This window comes from Aquarana catesbeiana, linkage group LG06 (genome assembly GCF_042186555.1).
Source record: "Aquarana catesbeiana isolate 2022-GZ linkage group LG06, ASM4218655v1, whole genome shotgun sequence".
NCBI lineage: Eukaryota > Metazoa > Chordata > Amphibia > Anura > Ranidae > Aquarana > Aquarana catesbeiana.
The window spans coordinates 385,876,765-385,897,268 of record NC_133329.1 but is presented as its reverse complement, the minus strand read 5'-3'; the positions used below and the strand labels follow the sequence as shown (position 1 = coordinate 385,897,268).

General features: G+C 42.8%; 1 protein-coding gene across 3 annotated transcripts in view; it reads left to right on the top strand.

Moving 5' to 3' along the window:
- ZRANB3 (zinc finger RANBP2-type containing 3) overlaps window positions 1-20,504 on the top strand; it is a 471,114-nt gene that overhangs the window by 380,408 nt on the left and 70,202 nt on the right. For 2 of the 3 annotated variants that reach the window (XM_073634288.1, XM_073634289.1), the window contains one exon: window positions 1,997-2,098. The exons of the other annotated variant lie outside the window; for it this stretch is intronic. In XM_073634288.1, coding sequence (XP_073490389.1) covers window positions 1,997-2,098 — 102 coding nt within the window. The remainder of the gene's footprint in view (window positions 1-1,996; window positions 2,099-20,504) is intronic. 3 annotated transcript variants of the gene reach the window in all.

The window sequence follows — 20,504 nt, the reverse complement described above, 5'->3', positions numbered from 1 at the left end:
TGAGATTATGTGACTAGTGCCTGGGCATTTTGTCATGTGGAGAAATTGCAGTTCCTCCACATGATAAATGGGTATAGGATGAAAAATGACAGTTCATAGATCAAGAAATTGGAGTACTGAATCTCACCAACACAGCATGTAACATTTGGCATCTTTTGCATTTCTACGTCCCTCTTGGCTGTCTCATACTTTTGTCATGTGACTGTAAAGCATACATCCTTAATCCTGCTCCCCTATACTTCATGATCAGCTGGCATTCTATACCCTTCAGATCAGGACTGTGTGCAGGCCATTTGAGTTCCTCCATACCAAATTCATCAGACTGTCTTAATGAAGCTGGCTTTGTGCACATGGTCAAAGTTGTGCTGGAGCAGAAACTGTTGCCGTGAGGTTGGAAGCACTCAATTGTATGAAAGGTTGTAGCATTGACGGTACCCTTCACTGAAAACACCTCAACTCAGTTTGGATGGTTGTCCACATAAATTTGCAGATGTAGGTAGGTGTGATGGGCAGGGGTCCTCAAACCTACCTATTTAGTATATCTACATCCTGAAGATAAACAGTCTTTTGTATTATGTAATGAAAAAATATCAGAAACACAAAGTATTGCTGATCCCAGCGTTCAAATGGAAAAAAAAAGTGTGATGCACTCTAGCAGCTATTATAACATAAAATCAATACATAAAAGATGCCGTAATAAACAAATGAATCACAACATTAACAGCGCTACGAAAAAAAAATCACCAAAAGTATTTTAGTGCAAATAAATGTTCAGCACACAAATATATGCCAACAAGTCCCAAGCAAAGTCTATAGGATAAAAAAGGTGCTCCGTGACCCCTCAATAGTATGAAGAAGCCTCAAAAGCCAGACGCCAACACCGAAAAGGAACCTCGTGCTCAAAAAGGTGATCCCGGTTGGTAATGCACTTACCAAAAACAGGGTAATATATAGCCTTATTATCTTCAAGAACACATAAGTGGGAACCTTTTCTGATGAACAATTCTTCATGAGGCGCCAGTTGAGTTGTAACCAAATTTCTCCTTATAATATGGAACACAATCCAACTGCTAAGCATTTCATAATGATATCTTATGGTCGCTCACCAATGTAATCCAATTAAAACAACAGTTCACAGCAATAACATCTATAGTAAGTCCACTCTGCATGTCAGTCTCACTGCTTCCTGATGTTGATGAACGCGGTGAGTCCCGGGATGACACGTCCAATGCTGACAGACAGGGGAGCTGCGTGGCCACTCCCTACAATACCTTGTATTATGTAGCATTGATTGTATCCTTCTTTGGAAACACAAGAACTCATTTTGGAGCATTGTCCAAATACATTTTGAGATGTAGATAGGTGTGATGGATAGGTGTCTTCAAACTTGCCAATATAGTATACCTTCAGCCTGAAGATAAACAGTCTTTGTATGCTGTAGCATTGACTGTACCCTTCATTGGAAACACCTGGACTCAATTTAGTGGGTCGTCCACATATATTTTGAGATGTAGGTAGGTGCGATGGGCAGGTATCCTCAAACTTTCCCTTTATAGTGTATTCTCATCCTGGGGAAAAGCTCACCTCCCATAATGCAACTGGTGCAGGACTTTCCATATGACATATACGCCGCAACATTGCTCTTGGGGTTTGACCACCAACATCATCTTTAAGGATTTTCGGTATGGTGCTAAATCTCAGCTGTAGGCAATAGTGTGAATTGGTTGTTCTTCACAATCCACTCATCCACTCATTTTAAAACAATATCCTGTTTATTTAATTAGACCATCGCTCTTCTTTAAATTATTTAGATGATTGCATATGTCCCTAATCAAATGCTAATTGTGTCAATAAAAAATAATAATTGGTAAATGAGATTTTGTCACGTTTCTCAGCGCTGCAGAATCGGAGAAGCACTGACACACATCTTAATTATCAGCAAATCATATCTCGGCACTGCTTTATTAAACCCGTAAACCTGTGTTTATCTCATTAGGATGGAGAACCACTGAACTGTAATTTCATTCCTTTGGATATTAAATTGGAAAACTGGGATGACTTACCCGAAGCAATGCAGCAGAAACCAAACAGATCCTTGGTAAGATAAGTCATTTGTAAAGTGGGTTAATTAGCGGCACGTTGAGCTTTATCTTCTATGTCGGAAGAAATCACAGTCTCTGCTAGGAGACAGCACAGCTCGTCAGTGATTGGAAGTCCTTCCAAAAGTTTGCTGCACTTCGAGACCAATTGTGTTTTTTTCTTAAGAAGTGTTATTTAACTTTTGACTGCAGCGTTCAGTCTCTGAGCTGTTTAAATATCACACAGAAGTACACAGATTCTCCAAGTTCCAGAACAGCATTTAAATAAGATTTGATAGACAGTATTTTCACTACAGAAGCGTGCTGCTTAATATAAATGATCAGCGCTGTGCCGAATGGTCTTTTATAGGACCTTGAGGTGCTGTGTGTTTGAAGCTTCGCTGTCAGAATGGCAGATCTAAAGAAGGTTGAGGGAAAAAAATGGTGCAGCGTTTTAAAGAGGCACTTTTATCCAAGTAATGAAAATATATAAAACAAAAGAGATAGGTGTTGAAGTGCATGCATTTCTAATTAACATTTCCATGTATTCATCCATTTAAAGCTCAACTCTGGGCAGCTTAAAAGTCACATTTTCTTTCTACCACTCCACAACCCCTTTTAGCTAATTACCAACATTTATTTTAAAAAAATAATTAGGAAAAAACGGTGGGCACATGACAGTCTACATCAGGTTCTTCATGCTCCTCTGTAGTGTGGGAGGGTCATTTTTGAAGTGTCCACGTCTCTTCCTTGTGACGTGGATGCTGCTCATTGACTGATGAAAGTGTCCATACCAGGGGTCACCACTGTGTGTTTTATTGTTAAAGGCATGACATTATGACATCATGAAGGGGCGGTGGCAACAAGACTGCTTGACTGAGAAGTAGGAAGCAGATTGCAAGCAACTGGGGGAGATTTACTAAACCTGGAGCACTCAGAAACTGATGCAGGTGTCCATGATAGCCAATCAGCGTCTAACTTCAGCTTGTTCAGTTAAAGTGTTACTAAACCCAGGACCCTGCACTCAAAATATCTGGTCTCCCGCAGTACACAGAACATTTAAATGTAATTTTAGTAAATATAAACTGCTAAATACCTTTTCTCATCAGCAGTATATAGCAGTCTTGTGACTTCTATCAGTGTCTGGGTAAAGCTTGTAGGAGTAGTTTTCATTCTCCTCTGACTGTCCTATGAGGCTGCAGGAGCCCTGACCCTCTGTCTGGACAGTGCTGATTGACCCTGTGCTGGTCACATGCACCCCCCCAAGAAAAAAATTGAAAAATTCTCTAGCAATAATTGAGTATGTGCAAGGTTCCCCTCAAGGCTCTGTACTGTGTGGAGATGGATTGGGGACAGTGGAAGAAGGGGAGTATCAGAGAAGACAGGATCCAGACAGCCTTGATACACAATGCAGAGGATTAACCCCTTAGGTTCTACAGTGAGTGTAACAAGCATTCTTTACTGCATATACAGACTGATTTTGTGGGTTTAGGAACACTTTAAGCTTTGACGATAAAACCTGGAAGCTGATTTGTTTCTATGCAAAGCTGCACTAGATTTTGGATGTTCCAGTTTTAGTAAATCTCCCCCCACTGTGTCTACCACCGGAGGAGGTGCGGCAGAGGTTCATATGACTGTGGGGGTCAGGTGAGTCAATATGGGATTCAGAAACATTATTTTTAAAAACGCAGAATAGGCAGGTGCTATTGTTTAGTTCTGTCCATGTGTTCATTTTAACTTCCATCCACAGTTCCAATGTTTTGTTGTTTTTTTTTTTTGCAATTTTTTTTTACGCGATTTTATTTTATTTTTTTATTTATTTTTTTTTTGCACAATTTTTTTAATGCAATTTGCTTAGCAATGATGTAAAAGACAGATACCGTTTATTACATTAATCAGGGGCGTTACTGTGATCCAAAATTCAGGAGCAATGAAAACAAGTACAATCAAGTAACTGAACCATAGTAACAAGCATAAGCTAGCAAATCTGCAGGTGTCCAGGACTAAGTGCTTTCTCCGTATTGCTATCTTGTCATGGAGGAATTCATTATATGTTGGGGAGAGGGGGTTGTAAAATCTAAATAGTCTGTTATGAAAACAGGGAAGGGAAAGGTCCCAGTAACCAAGAAGGAAGAGGTCAGAGGGGGGTGACTAGGAAAGGGAGGGGTAGGGCCCAATTCTAAACTTTTGTACTCCTTGGTCTTACTCCAGGGCTACTGCAAAGCAATATAACTTTCCAGCTGCTTGTGTGCACTTGTATATGGGTAGATGCAGCCTACGTTCGAGTGCATACGTTTTGGATTTAGTATCAACTTGAGATGCATCTGAGATCATTCGATGCGTCTTGCTGCAGAGTTCCTTCTGACTTGCATTTGATGTTTTTAAAATTAAATTTTTAATAAACCCTCATCTTCAGCCAAGAAAGCTGCCATCTTAGCCTCTGTTTGATCTGCAAATGCTATGGTGCAAGTCAATTAACCTACCAGCATGTCTTTGGAGTGTGGGAGGAAACCTGAGTACCCGGAGGAAACCCAGGCAGGCACAGGGAGAACATGCAAACTCCAGGCAGGTAGTGTCGTGGTTGGGATTTGAACCAGCTACCCTTCTTACTCCCAGGCGAGGGTGCTACCCACTACACCGCTGTGCCGCCCACATGTGATCAGTTACGAATCCAGCCATTTGATGGTTTGACAGTTTGGTCGAGAGCACACGCAAATGTGACAGTAATCAATCCCCGAATGCTGGGAATGTAAATGTGTTTTAAAAACATTAAATCCATGTGTTTAGTTCCCCTTTAAAGTGGTTGTAAATGCTGAAGGTTTTTTATCTTCATGCATTCTATGCATGGAGGTAAAAAAAATCTTCAGTGTACAGCTCCCCCTTAGCCCCCCTAATACTTACCTGAGCCTGACCTCAATCCAGAGAAGTGCATGAGACCCAAGGCAGTCCCTGGTCTCTCTCTAGTGATTGGCTGAGATGCAGTGAGGGGCGGGGCTGAGCCACGATCGGGGGCGGGGCTGAGCCACGATCGGGAGTGAGCATGCACGAGTGCCCCCACAGCTTGCTATGGGGGCACTCGGCGAGGGGGAGGGGTTCAGAGCGCCAGTGGGGGACCCGAGCAGAGGAGGATCGGGGCTGCTCTGTGCACAATTATGGCACAGAGCAGGTAAGTATGGCATGTTTTTTTTTCTATATTTTTTACATAATTTTTTTCCTTTACAATCACTTCAAGATGCACTATACTGCCTTTGCATCACTATTGACTTGTATGGGGGGAAAAAAGAGGTTCTGACGTGGACAAAACCTACTGTACACAGATTCCGAAGCTGTCATTCGGGATTAAAAGGAAAACAGCTGAAGCATAAAGCAACTGAAACAGTGCTGCAGATAGAAGTAGCAGATGGGTCATGTGACTTGTCAGCTATCACTTGCTTTACAAAAGTGTAAAATATTTCTTTAAAGGAAATGCACTTCATTAATCTTATTTTAATAACATAATATATAGAGTTCAGGAGGTGGAATTTAGCAACATAAGTACAATTCCTGGTTACAGGCAGGCTTTATTGAACCATGAATAGATAGCACCAGAAGATGTTATGAGACACGAAAAGGTAAATCTTAATCAAAGACTAGTAACAGCATGGAATAAATCTGATGCAGAAGTAACTGAAAATCCGGTAATGAGGCAACATGCGGACCAGCCGGATCAATGGCTTTTTTTTTTTTGCAGCACCAGTCAATATTCTGTTACCATGGATGTCTTTATCAGCTTGTCATGGGTAGGAAATAACTTATAAATAATTTAAAGTGGTCAGTATATGAATACTGTACACAACAGGGCAATCTTAGATTGTAAGCTCTACGGAGCAAGGCCCTCTGATTCCTACTGTATTAATGTGTACTGTACTTGTACTGTCTACCCTCAAGTTGTAAAGTGCTACGTAAACTGTTGGCGCTGTATAAATCCTGTATAATAATAATAATCTTACATAATGTTTCACTGAATTAAAGTGTTGCTAATCCCAGGACCCTGCACTCACTATATCTGGTCTCCCACAGAACACAGAGATGCAATTATATTGGTAAAGATAAACTGATAATTACTTTTTCTCAGCAGTATATAGCAGTCTTGTGACTTCTATCCATGTCCAGCCAAGCACTTGCTAAAGCTTGCAGGAGGTGTGTTTGCATTCTCCTCGGACTGTCCTATGAGGCTGCGTGACCCCTGACTCTCTGCCTGGACAGTGCTGATTGGCCCTGTGGTGATCACATGCACCCTCCCAAAAAAAAAAAAAAAACACACCAAACTGAGCATGTGCAGAGTGCCCCCAAGGCTCTGTACTATCAGGAGATGAATTGGGGACAGTAAAAGAAGGGGAGGATCAGAGAAGACAGGATCAAACAGCCTTTTTACATGAAAAAGAGGATTAACCCCTTAGGTTCCACAGTGAGTATAACAAGCATGCTTTACCGCATATACAGACTGATTTTACTATTTGTGGGTTTAGTAACACTTTAAGTAACTTCCACACTGCTCATAGGATCCCAAACCCCATTCTCATTAATTCCTCTTACCTCATTAAAAGGTTCTAGTCATTTGCAGAGGTCCTCTAGGTTCTAATCTGACACTAAAGCCTCCAGGTAAATACAAATGAAATGCAGGTATAGGAACTGTTTAAAGTGAAAGAAAAGCCTAAGTCTTAAAATGTTTTGTTACGTATTTGGAGATGAAATCTCTTTTCCTCCAGACGTAAAGAGTGCCCCCTTGTCCTCTGTGATGACCCTAAAATGAATAACAACAAGTTCACTATATGGACCCCTTATGTATTTGTACATGGTGATCATAACCCCCCTTAATCTTCTCTTCTCAAGAGAGAATAAATTCAGTTCCTCTAATCGTTCCTCATAGCTGAGCTCCTCCATGCCTCTTATCAGTTTGGTTGCCCTTCTCTGCACTTTCTCCAGTTCCCCGATATCCTTTTTGAGAACTGGTGCCCAAAACTGAACTGCATATTTCAGATGAGGTCTTACTAATGATTTGTACAGGGGTAAAATGACCTCCCTCTCTCTGCAGTCCATGCCTCTCTTAGTAGAAGAAAAGATTTTGCTTGGAACTGCAGCTTTGCATTGCGTGCTATTAAGCTTATGATCTACCAAAACCCCCAGATCCTTCTCCACCATTGACTCCCCTAGCTATTCTCCTCCTAGTATGTATGCTGCATGCATATTCTTGGCCCCCAAGTGCATAACTTTACATTTATCAACATTAAACCTCATTTGCTACATAGTTGCCCAATTAAATAATGCATTGAGGTCAGCTACTGCATAGCTTGGTGTCATCTGCAAAGACTGAAATAGTACTTTTAATCCCAGACCCAATATCATTTTTAAATATGTTAAAAAGTAAAGGTCCTAACTAGTGGCGGCTATGTCCCCCCCCCCCCCACTTGCTGTCTGTCAGTCAGTCTGGCACTTACCCCATCTAGGTGGCAGTGGCTCCGGTGTCCTCTCCTCCAGCACGGCGGACCCCATCTAGGTGGCAGTGGCTCCGGTGTCCTCTCCTCCAGCACGGCGGACCCCATCTTGGTGGCGGACAGCGGCTCCAGTGTCCTCTCCTCCAGCACGTCAGACCCCATCTAGGTGGCGGGTGATGGGCAGCGGCTCCAGTGTCCTCTCCTCCAGTACAGCAGACCACATCTAGGTGGCGGGCTGCGGGCGGCTCCGGTTGTCCTCTCCTCTCTCCTCCTAGGCATCAAATAGAATCGCCTGACATTTTAGCCAATAGGGAAATGGGTCTCATGACCCGCATCTTCATTGGCGGGGAGGAGATTTAGTGTGAAAATAGCGAATATTCATTTGCTATTGTCACACAACTGGGTAAGCTCAGAGTGCAGTGCTTTGCATCCCAAGCCCACCTGTTTTTGAAGCCTATTAGAGATTCTTAAAATCTCCCCCCATTGGAATTCATAGTCTGGCGCCCTGTATGTAGATCAGGGGGCCGGACGCATTAATAGGGGGGGCGGCGCCCGTGCGCCCCTTATGGACTGGCCGCCACTGGTCCCAACACTGAACCTTGAGGTACACCACTGATAGCCTTAGACCATTCAGAGTAAGAATCATTAACCACTACTCTCTGAATTTGGCCTTTTAGCCAGTTTTCTATCCATTTGCCAACTGATTTTTCCAGGCCTGTAGCCTTTACCCTACACATTAGCCGTGTTTTTATATGAGTACATCATAAAGCAGGCACATATCAGAAATACTACTAAAAAACTACATGTTTGAGCTGGGAACATATCTTGAATATGACAGCTTCCCACTCAGTGCTAGTGGCCAGAGGCTGGCGTCCCAATGATGTCAACTGGCCCCATTTACATGTCAACTAGGCTAGGAGATTCCCCAGCTGACATCTGAATGTGAAGAGACAGAGGATGCTAGTGATTATATTGACCGATTAATAGAACTGCACAATTAATCGTTAAAAAATCGTGATCTCGATTCACCCCCTCTGACGATCTGTCCTGCTGAGTTTGCAGATTTTTTCATATAAACATGTGGAGAGATTATCTGCTCACTCAGCTGTCAAAAGAAAGCATCCGGGCAATCTGCCCAGTTTAGAACTTGAAACATTGTAACTAACTTCCTTCTTAGATCAAAGGGATAGAACTTCTGTGTAAACAAAATACCCAGGCAATCTGCCAAGTTTTAAACAAGGTGTAAATGCGGAAAGTTTAACCACTTAAATTTTAAATCTTTTTCTGACACTCTGACACTTCTTTCTTAAGTTAAAATCAATATTTTTTGCTAAAAAATTACTTGGAACCCCCAAACATTTTATATATATATATATATATATATATATATATATATATTAGCGGAGACCCTAGGGAATAAAATGGCAATTGCTGCAATATTTTGTCACACTGTATTTGCCCAGCAGTCCTTCAAATGCAATTTTTTGGGAAAAAAAAACACTTTAATAAATAAAAAAAACTAAACAGTAAAGTTAGCACAATTTTTTTGTTTTAATGTGAAAGATGATGTTACGCCGCGAGAATCGCGAGAGAATCGTGATCTATCCTCTAAGCAAAAAAAATCATGATTCTTATTTTACCCAGAATCGTGCAGCTCTACCGATTATCGCCATGGCCATGTTTGTCAGGGACAGCATCAGCATTCCTGCATCTTGGTTTACATTCTGATGTCTGCCCAGGGAATCTCCCGGACAGCACTTGAATATGTCTGGAGATAGGTCACCTGCTGTTTGGATCCATTTGGCTTCATAGCCAACAGTATCCTAACAGTGACGGATTCACGTACCCGTTTGTGACAGTTCCATGAATCTTCTGCACCCCCTGAGGAAAGAATGGAAGAGTAGACAAGGGCTAGAGGTAGGAAGGGGAAAGGGTGTGTGTGTTGCCAATGTTACATTGTACAAGCTGTAGCTGGGTATCAAAACCTGGAGGATAGAATTGTGTGTACCAAGGGTACCAGATTTGATGCATTGTGTTCACAATTGTGGCAAAATTTTTCATGATTTTCACATTTTCTAGTTCAAAGGCACAATGCAAGTGAATACAAAATAATTAATAGAAAAGGCAACATTGTAAATAATAATTTAAAATACTTGACCTCCATCTTCTACCTGTAATCTTTTTTGAGTTGATGACGGGGTCTCTTTAATATTAAAGGGAAGCCTCCACTGAGGTGGGATCAACTCTCTGTTTAAAAGAACAGTTGGGGTTTGCATATAACTTCAGCTGTCTACATCTCTGATCTGCCAATTGTTTTGACATGTGTCGTTCATTGATCCTAATCTCTGTTTATAGATTTTTTTTCATCACTTACTCGGTTTGAATTGCACAGGCATGTGAAAGATTTGCTTTAAAGGAAAAAATACTTAAGTGAGTAAACATTCTGGGCTAGCAATACTACATGAAAATCCTGCCTTTTCATATTATTCACACCAGACTGTCTTTCCTTAATTTTATTTCATTGAACATCTGTTTTGGCAGGCCAGTGATATTTGGATTTTTTCTACAGCTTACCTGTAAAATCCTTTTCTTGGAGTACATCACGGGACACAGAGCAGCCATAATAACTAACTGGGTTATACACCACCTATAGATGAATGGACACTGGCAAACCAAAAAGGCAGGAAGTCCTCCCCTATATAACCCCTCCTACACAGGAAGTACCTCAGTTTTGTAGCAAGCAATAAACTTCCCAGACAAGAGGGGAGTAATCTCTGTGTCCCGTGATGTACTCCAAGAAAAGGATTTTACAGGTAAGCTGTAGAAAAAAATCCCAATTTCTTAATCATACATCACGGGACACAGAGCAGCCATAATAACTAACTGGGATGTCTCCAAGCAATGCTTTTGAGGGGAGGGAACCCATTATGACCAAAGAAAAACCATTAGAACAACAGGATCTATATTGCTGCCTGCAGTACACTGCGTCCAAATGCAACATCCTCCTGAGTCCTAACATTCACTTGATAAAACCTATTGAATGTATGCACCCAAGACCAAGTAGCAGCCTTGCAAAGCTGAGCCATCGATGCTTGATGATGAACTGCGCATTAAGCACTCACTCTTCTGGTAGAGTGTGCCCTTACGGGAAAAGGCGGGGCCTTACCCCTTAATCCATACGCCTGAACAATCACTTGGCGGATCCATTGGGAAATAGTTGACTTAGATGCTGCCTTTCCCATCTTGGAACATTCTGACAATACAAACAGAACATACGTCTTACGCATCTGAGCCGACATTCTCAGATAGACCCTGATAGCCCGTACTAAATTTAGAGAATAAAATAATTTCTCCTCTGCAGGCTGTGGATTCGGAAAAAAAGAAGGTAGAATGATATCTTGATTTAGATGAAAACTGGACATTACCTTGGGCAGAAATTCTGGTTGTGGCCGCAAAACCGCCCTTTCCTGGTGCAAGATCAAATAAGGTTCTTTACAGGACAGAGCCACCAACTCCGACACCCTCCTGGCCGACGTCACTGCCACCAATTAAATACATTTTCTTGTCAAGAGGACCAGAGGAATCTGCCGGATTGGCTGAAAATTCTGCTTCTGTAAAACTCCCAGGACTAAATTTAAATCCCAAGGGCACAGAGGCGGCCTGACCGGTGGAAGCACACAAATCATCCCCTGTACAAATGTTCAAACTAAGGAGTAAGAAGCAATAGGCCTTTGAAAAAAATAATGCTAAAACCGAAATTTTACCTTTAATTGTACTTGAGGTCAGATTCATATCCACTCCTTTTTGCAGAAAAGTCAGAACTCTCCTGATGACATATCTACGGGGGTGGCACCTTCTGGCCTCACACCAGGCAATATAGGAGTTCCAGACTCTATAGTAGATACTCCTAGAGACTGGCCCCCTAGCATTCAACATGGTAGATAATACTGACCCAGAAATGCTCTGGTCTTTTAAGATCCTGGTTTCAGCAGCCAAACCGTTAAATTTAGAGACCGTAAAGCAGGGTGGAATATTGGACCCTGCGAGAGCAGATCTGGACGGAATGGAAAAACCCATGGGTTTCCCACTGCCAGTCTTACAATCTGTGCATATCAAGTCCTTCTGGGCCAGACTGGAGCTACTAGGGTCACTGGCTTTCTCTCTTCCTGGATCCTGCGTAGTAGCCTTGGCAATAGCTGGATTGGAGGTAAGGCATATATCAGGGAAAACTGATCCCACAAAATTACCAAGGCATCTGCCCCTAATTAAAGCTGGTCCCTGGTTCTGGACACAAAACTGTCTAGCTTCCTGTTGAACCTGGACGCCAGCAGGTCTACATCCGGAACCCCCCATCGGCGGCAGATCGATGCAAAGATCTCGGGATTTAGGGACCTTTCCCCTGGAAGCATTTGCTGGCAACTCAAAGTCCGCCTGCCAATTCTCCACTCCCAGAATAAACACAGCTGATAGGGAAGGAACAAATCTTTCTGCCCAGGTCAGTGTGCGATCCACTTCTATCTGGGCTGTCTGACTCCTGGTACCTCCCTGGTGATTGATGCATGCCACAGCATTGTCCGACTGGACCCTCGCAGGACATCCCCGTAGTCTGGAAGTCCAGAAGCTTAGGGCCAAGCGAGCTGCCCGAATCTCCAAAATATTCATGGGCAAGTCCCTCCCCCTGCAGGACCACCCTCCCTGGATGGTGGCTTCCTCTAGGACTGCCCCCCATCCAGAGAGAATGGCATTTGTCGTCACCACCCTCCAGACCACAGGCAAAAATGACTTTCCTTTTACCAGGTTCTTGGTTATCCACCAATTGAGACTCGGACGCACTTTCAGCCGAAGAGACATGTGCCAGTCCAGAGCCTGGACAGTCTTATTCCAGACAGACAGAATGTTGTTCTGTAGTGGACAAAACTGTGTTAATATGGGCCCTCTATCACACCACTCAGCGCCAGGACAAGATGCAGCCTCAACCGCAAACAACAATTGGAACAAATGAATACAGTATAACCGTCCAATTTGTTAAGTACAAAGAGGCACGGAAAAAAGACAAAGGATAAAAAAGCAGCTGTTTAAAATTTAAACATCAAACATATTAAAAGTGGTATAGCATAATCAAACATACAGACCATAATATCCCACTAAACAGCGCTAGTGTTGAACAGAAATAAACATGCATGCGGCCAACAACACATGAAAAAAAGTCCTTTTTATAAAAAGCGGTGATAGATTCAGAGTGTAGTTCAGACAGTGTCCACCAGGTGTTTGTAATGCTGATTCCGGGTGTGCACCTTCCACCAGTCAACCAGATCCCACCATGTGATGACACACTCCCCTCAGGGGGTTAAACTCGCCAGAACTGGGTAGTATTTAAGCCTTCAAGGACAAAAACAACCAAGCCATATACTACTGCAACCACCACTTCGAAGGATTCTCAGATGATCAAGGACCGAAATTAAATCAACAACAAAAAAGGGTACATAGCGTAATCCTGTTTATTGAGAATAGATCCCATCACATCACACATAAAAAACCTCCCTTCAATAAAGGTTCGTACATTATCATGCAATCAACTAAGCACATCAGAAGGCGTTTACTTCACCGCAGTAGATAAGCCAGCGGCTCAGCTGTCCAGGAGCCGCTATCCACTTCTTGGTTCTCGGTGGAACGCAAACGTCACTTCCAGCGTCATGTAAGCCACGCCCTAAAGTGTAGTGGAATTGTGCATAAGAGACTGCTTTGAATGAGCACACCATTTTCCCCAGTAGCCTCATACACAGGCAAATGGAGGGATATTTTTTCCCTTTTATGACCTGGGCGAGGTCTTTAATGGCTCTAACCTTCCACAGTGGCAAAAAACCTTTGCCTTTACTGTGTCTAATGTTGGCCCCAGATGCTCTAGGCATTGAACCTGCTGCAGGGTCGATTTTGACCAGTTCAGAACCCAACCCAGACCTTCCAAAAATTGAACCGCCCGGGCTACACTCTGCTTCAGGTCTGGTACCGTTTGATCTACCAGTAATAGATCGTCCAGGTATCCTGCAACCGATATTCCCTGAAATCTTAGAACTGCCAGTACCTTTGTGAATACACGAGGTGCCGTGGCTAACCTGAAGGGCAGCGCCACAAACTGAAAATGTTGGTTGCCTACTGCGAATCGCATAAACCTTTGATGGGATCTGCAGACTGGCACATGTAGGTACACGTCCTTGATGTCTATGGATGCCAGATATTCATTTCCGTGCAAGGAGGCACCAACTGAATGAATTGACTCCATCCGGAAAGAGCGAATGTTTACAAACTGATTCAGGGCCTCGAGGTCCAAAATAGGCCTTACATCTCTATTTGGCTCTGGGACTATGAAAAGATTTGAGTAAAAGCCACCAAATCTCTCGTTGGCTGGAACCTCTGAAATGACTCCTTGTGACCTTAGATGATCTATTGCCTGAAGAAAAGACTTTCTTTACCGGATCTATGGGGACACACCGTAGAAATAGCCCACCTGTCTCGGATCGCTTTTTCCCAGGCATCTGAGAACTCTAATAGCCTTCCCCCTACCCGTGTGTGTGGAGGCGCCCCTTCATAAGGAGGGCTTAGGCCTGGCTTTAGGGGGTCTCTGGGCCCAGTGATTTTTCTGCCCCTGGCCTTGAGGCTTTCCCCTAGACCAAGGCGGCTGAGGCCGTCGAAATTGCCTGTAATTAGAAAGTGCTGGGTACCGAAGCACTAGACATCTTAAAGGAAGGTCGTCTGCTCCTCTTCTTAACTGGTAAAACTTTTAACCCCTGAAATCTTCTGAGTATATTTATGCAGATCTTCGTCTCCAAATAGCCGCTCCTCGTGAATGGGGAAACCAGCTAATAATCTTTTGCATGGTAACTACGCAGACCAGTTTTTTAACCAAAGAATCCTGCGCATATGTACTGATAGCAGGATCAACCAGGGCACCTGTTGTATGGAATCCTTAAGAGCATTTACTGCAAAACATAAGGTACGAGGTAAAAGTCTTGTTTACCTGCTTTACCTGATCCTTTAAAGACTGACAGATACCAATAGCTGCCACTGCCGGTTGTGCAGCAGACCCAGCAATAGCAAATGAAGCCCTTAATAAAGACTCCAATTTCTTATCTGCTGGATCTTAAAACACCTGTGCATTATCTACAGCAGTGGTCGTCAACCCTGTCCTCAGGGCCCACTAACAGGCCAGGTTTACAAGATAACTGAAATACATCACAGGTGATATCATTTGCTGCTTAGTGATTGCAGTATTCTAGTCTGCATCTTCCCAAGTTAATACATAAAACCTGGCCTGTTAGTGGGCCCTGAGGACAAGGTTCATGACCACTGATCTACAGGACAAGTAAGACTTTTATTCACAGAGGAAATGGCAGTGTCCACAGATGGCATACTCCATTTCTTTGTAAACTTTTCCTCCATAGGATACAAAAGTGCAAACCTTTTAGGAGGAATAAAAAGTTTATCAGGGTGATTCCAGTCAGCATACACAATCTGCTCTAGCAAGGGATATACCTGCGAGCTCCGTGGAGGCCGAAGAGATCCTAAAGAAGAAAAGGAAACCTCAGGGACCTCTACAGGCGGCATTTTAAATCCTGATCGGACCATCTCCGTGGGACTGGTTTAGCAGTTTCTAGGATTGAAAGGCTGAAAATGGTTCTTTAGAACCTGACTCCTCAGAAGTGGAGTCTGTGGCCTGACCTTCTTCCAGGTCATTTACTGACACTTCTTCCACCTCTTCTGCCCAATCCCGTTCCAATGCAGGTGGGGGCTCAGGTGAAGGGGATCTTTACCGTTTCTTTCCACCTTGGGAAACTGAAGCAAACATACCTGCTATTTTTCCCTCCAGCCCAGCTAAAGCTGATGCTAAGTCGTCCTTTGTGACATAGGTTGAGGCAGAAGCATTAGCTGTTGCTACAGTGCCTAACAACTGTAATGGCTCAGACTGGCCAGTTGCCTCAGGTCTTTCAGGAGAGTTAAACACAGCAGATGTAAGGCTAGCATCCTCCAGTACCGATGGTGGTGCATTTGCACCCCTTCCTGCTGTGCCTCCCCCCCTCCTCTTCCGGGAAGGCATGCCTGAGACAAAACTTGAGGTAATAAAGCCCCACTTTATGCACTTCAACTGCCTTGCAAAATACAACACTTAGTCCTTGCAGTACACAGCTCTTACAGGACCTGCAGTGCCCTGGTCCATCCACCCACAGTAACTCACGTGCCCAGCTGACGCTGCTCTGTGTCCTCTCCAGCTTGCTTTCAGAAGCTTAGGACTGGAACAGCTAATATGGCTGCTTCCGCCCCTACTGCACATGTCCGGCGTGCACGATTGGCAAGTGCACGCTCGTAGCGTCCTGTCCACCTATCGTGTCCCTCCTACGTCCACGTCCATTCCCGCGCGTGTGCACCCCCTATGGCCGCATAAATAGTGGTGGGAAAGGGCCACCGAAGGCGCCGGAGTAGGAACTCGGTTTGCAGGGTCGTGGGACTCTGAAGAATCTGCCTCCTGTTAGGATCGTCCCAGCTTGAAGCCTCCAGAGAGAAGCGCTGCCGCACCGCAACTCCACTGCCCCAGAGGACAGAAAAAATATGACACCTGGTCCTATAAAAAGTAAGAGACTGTAAATAAGTTGTTTTTTTTTTAAAAAAAAACACTTACCAGTCTCGCCGCAGGATTCTGCTAAAAAGCTAGATTCCAATCTTCCCCCATCACGGCGGGTTCTGTCTCTTGGACCTTCAAGGACCAGGTCCCCTTGAATATGGGGCCACTCCTTTGGACCTGTAAAGCACCCTGCCGGATCTCCTTTGGAGTTTTTTCTTACCAGGGGGCCGGATCCCAGGGTCCAGTGCCCAAAGGGTCACATTACAGGCAATACCTCGTAATCTTCTTGTGTAAACGATGTTCAGGTACCATCCATTTTAGTGTATCACCGTCCAGATGGAGCCGATTATATAGCCCTTTAAATCCTTCAGGATCTGTTCCAGGACCATTCTCTTATCTAGATTATGGAGAGCTTCTCCAACCATGACCATCACCTTACAAGACGCTGGCGAAAAAACTGAGGTACTTTCTGTGTAGGAGGGGTTATATAGGGGAGGACTTCCTGTCTTTTTGGTTTGCCAGTGTCCATTCACCCATAGGTGGCGTATAACCCCGTTATTATGGCTGCTCTGTGTCCTGTGATGTACAATAAAGAAAAGTGGTAAGTCTTGCAGCTATAGGGGTCATCTCACCAGAGGGACTTTCTGATGAGAGTTTCTATGTTCTATCGTTAAGTGGGTTTCCTCTAAGCTCTCAGGTTTCCACCTAAAAACACGGTAATAAGATCATGGAAATCTGACTAAATTGCCAATAATGTTTGATTACAATTTGTAGGAGGGAGGTACATTAGATAATAGAGTTGTTTAGTGGTAAGGACTGGTGTAAATGGTTCCACCTGAAAAGGCATGGTGTAATACACATGGCAAAGTGCCTTGAAAAAGTATTCATACCCCTTGAAATTTTGTCATGTTACAACCAAAAACGTAAATGTATTTTTTGCAATTTTATGTGATAGACCAACACAAAGTGGCACATAATTGTGAAGTGGAAGGAAAATGATAAATGGTTTTCTAAATTTTTTTACAAATAAATATGTGAAAAGTGTGGTGTGCATTTGTATTGAGTCCCCCGGAGTCAATACTTTGTAGAACCACCTTTCACTGCAATTACAGCTGCAACTCTTTTTGGGGACATCTCTACCAGCTTTGCACATTTAGTTTTATTTTTGCCCATTATTCTTTGCAAAATAGCTCAAGCTCTGTCAGATTGGATGGAGAGTGTCCATGAACAGCAATCTTTAAGTCTTGCCACAGATTCTCAATTGGATTTAGGTCTGGACTTTGACTGGGCCATTCTAACACATGAATATGCTTTGATCTAAACCTTTCAATTGTAGCTCTGGCTGTATGTTTAGGGTATTTGTTCTGATGGAAGGTGAACCTTCGCCCAAGTCTCAAGTCTTTTGCAGACTCTAACAGGTTTTCTTCAAAGATTGCCCTGTATTTGGCTCCATCCATCTTCCCATCAACTCTGACCAGCTTCCCTGTCCCTGTTAAAGAAAAACATTGCCACAACATGATGCTGCCACCACCATGTTTCACAGTGGGGATGATGTGTTCAGTGTAATGTGCAGTGTTCCTTTTTTTTCGCCACACATAGCGTTTTTCTTTTAGGCCAAAAAGTTAAATTTTGGTCTCATCTGACCAGAGCACCTTCTTCCACATGTTTGCTGCGTCCCCCACATGGCTTCTCGCAAACTGCAAATGGGACTTCTTATGGCTTTCTTTCAACAATTACTTTCTTCTCGCCACTCTTCCATAAAGGCCAGATTTGTGGAGAGCACGACTAATAGTTGTCATGTGGACAGATGCCTCTTGGCTACTTCTCTGATGAATGCTCTCCTTGCCTGGCCTGTCAGTTAAGGTGGACGGCCTTATCTTGGTAGGTTTGCAGTTGTGCCATACGCTTTCCATTTTCGGTTGATGGATTGAACAGTACTCCATGAGATGTTCAAAGCTTGGGATATTTTTTTATAACCTAACCCTGCTTTAAACTTTTCCACAACTTTATCCCTGACATGTCTGGGGTGTTGCTTGGCCTTCATGATGCTGTTTGTTCACGAAGGTTCTCTAACAAACCTCTGAGGGCTTCACAGAACAGCTGTATTTATATTGAGATTAAATTACACACAGGTGGACTCTATTTACTAATTAGGGGACTTCTGACGACAATTGGTTCCACTAGATTTTTGTTAGGGGTATCAGAGTAAAGGGGGCTGAATACAAATGCATGCCACACTTTTCACATATTTGTAAATTTCGAAAACCATTTATCATTTTGCTTCCACTTCACAGTTATGTGCCACTTTGTGTTATGTCTATCGCATAAAATCCCAGTAAAATACATTTACGTTTTTGGTTATGACATGACAAAATGTGAAAAATGTCAAGGGGTATGAATACTTTTTTTCAAGGCACTGTATGTCAGTACAAAAAGTAAATAACAGAGATAGCCATCACAGAGATGGTCATAACAGAGAGAGTCTCAGCACTTATGGTCACTCTGACTACTTCAGTTTCTTGAAATCTGTCTCCCCTGGATGATTTTCTTGCTGGATAGCAGGCCACTCACACCACCTCAGCTCCCGGTGGAGATGCCCCCTTATGGGGGTCCCCGATTTACAGTGCCACACTTTTATTATATAGTCAACCTTGTAAGTATGGTAGAGAGTGGGTTTTTATACTTGGTTTTATTTTTCTTTATTTTTTTATGATTTTTCTTTTTTTTTCCTTGGGTAGAATCAGACCAACTCCTTCTATTATATTTTTTATTGAACTCGCATGCTCCTGAAGAGTGGATGAATCCACGAAATGCATAGAGCTATTATATGCTGTGTCCCTATGATTCAATTGATATCTGTCAGTATGTATAATTTCTGATATTAATCATTTATAATCATGTGGCAGCTTGTCTATATTGTATGTATAGATATACATTTTTATGAATTGTACCAGTTATTTTAATTGTATTGGATATACACTCATTCATGATTATGCTTTTATATGTTAAGTTATATAATAAACTGAATTCTTTATACCTACGTGCTTTATTCAAAGTCCCAATCACCTTTCCCCTCCTTTTTGACATATAGATAGGGATGGAGGCAATTGACCTTACCAGGTCACCACCTCATATAAAGTCCTACTTGTTGTATAATGTTACTTAAAAAAAAACGGAAGTGATAGCTCTAAAATACCTACTTTGGATAAAGAAACCATTACACTGGGATCCGCTTTTGGGCAGTCGGGTCGCCGTTTAAGGCAAGGATCAGCTTTTGTATTGATTGAGTAGTCCCCATACAACAGAAATCATGTGATCAATTATTTAGTCGTTTGTCATGTGACCAGGTGCCATGGAATCCTGAAGTGGCAAATGCTTTAATAATAATAAATTTTATTTTATACAGCGCCCATGCTTCAGAAAGCGCTTTACATAAACAAGAGAAACAAAAGCACAAGAAATACACTGTGTAAAACGGAGGAAAAAAATATTCCGAGACAATTACGTGAAAGCTTGTCTAAAGAAAAAAGTTTTTAGATTTTATTTGAATGAGTTTAGAAAAGACAATTCTCTGATGTTCTTTGAAAGTCAATTTCAGAGTTTTGGGGCATAGCAGGCGAAGGAGAAGGATCTGTCTCCCATTGAGTATAGGTGAGTAGGGGGACACACAGAAGACCAGAATTCGAGGAGCGAAGGTTACGGGGGGGGGGGGGGGGAGTAAGTTGATAAAAGTTCAGACAGATAATGGGGTGCCAAGCCATGAAGAACCTTGTAGGTGAGCAAGAGGATCTTAAAGCCTATGCTAAACCTGATGGGCAGCCAGTGCAAGGACTAGGATAGGGGGAATATGATCACCATGATACCAGACCTAGACAGGATTCTGGCTGCAGAATTTTGTACATATTTTAGACGATTAATATTGGATTTAGGTACCAGTAGAGCATTGCAGTAGTCAAGCCGGGGGGGACACAATTATATGGATCAGCTTTTCAGCTACAGTGTAGAGCCGAGCAATCTTTCTCAAGTGGGAAAAATGATGTTCTGAGAACAATTTGTACATGTGGATCAAACTGGCATGAAATATCATCCCTAGATTTTTCAATTATATTTTAGCCAAGATATCTCATTTTGCAACCATTTATGTGTTTAAGGGAACCAGGTAGGCAAGGGAATGAGGGATATTCGCTTTACTAATAGACCCCTTATCCACCATTCTCTAGTTAATTAGAATTTTCTGCTGAAGGCCTAAATCAAAATTTTAATGTAAACTTCCCTTGCCAAATGTTGGTCATTGCAGGCAGATAGCATGCCAGATTTAAATGTTTCCATTTGGGTATG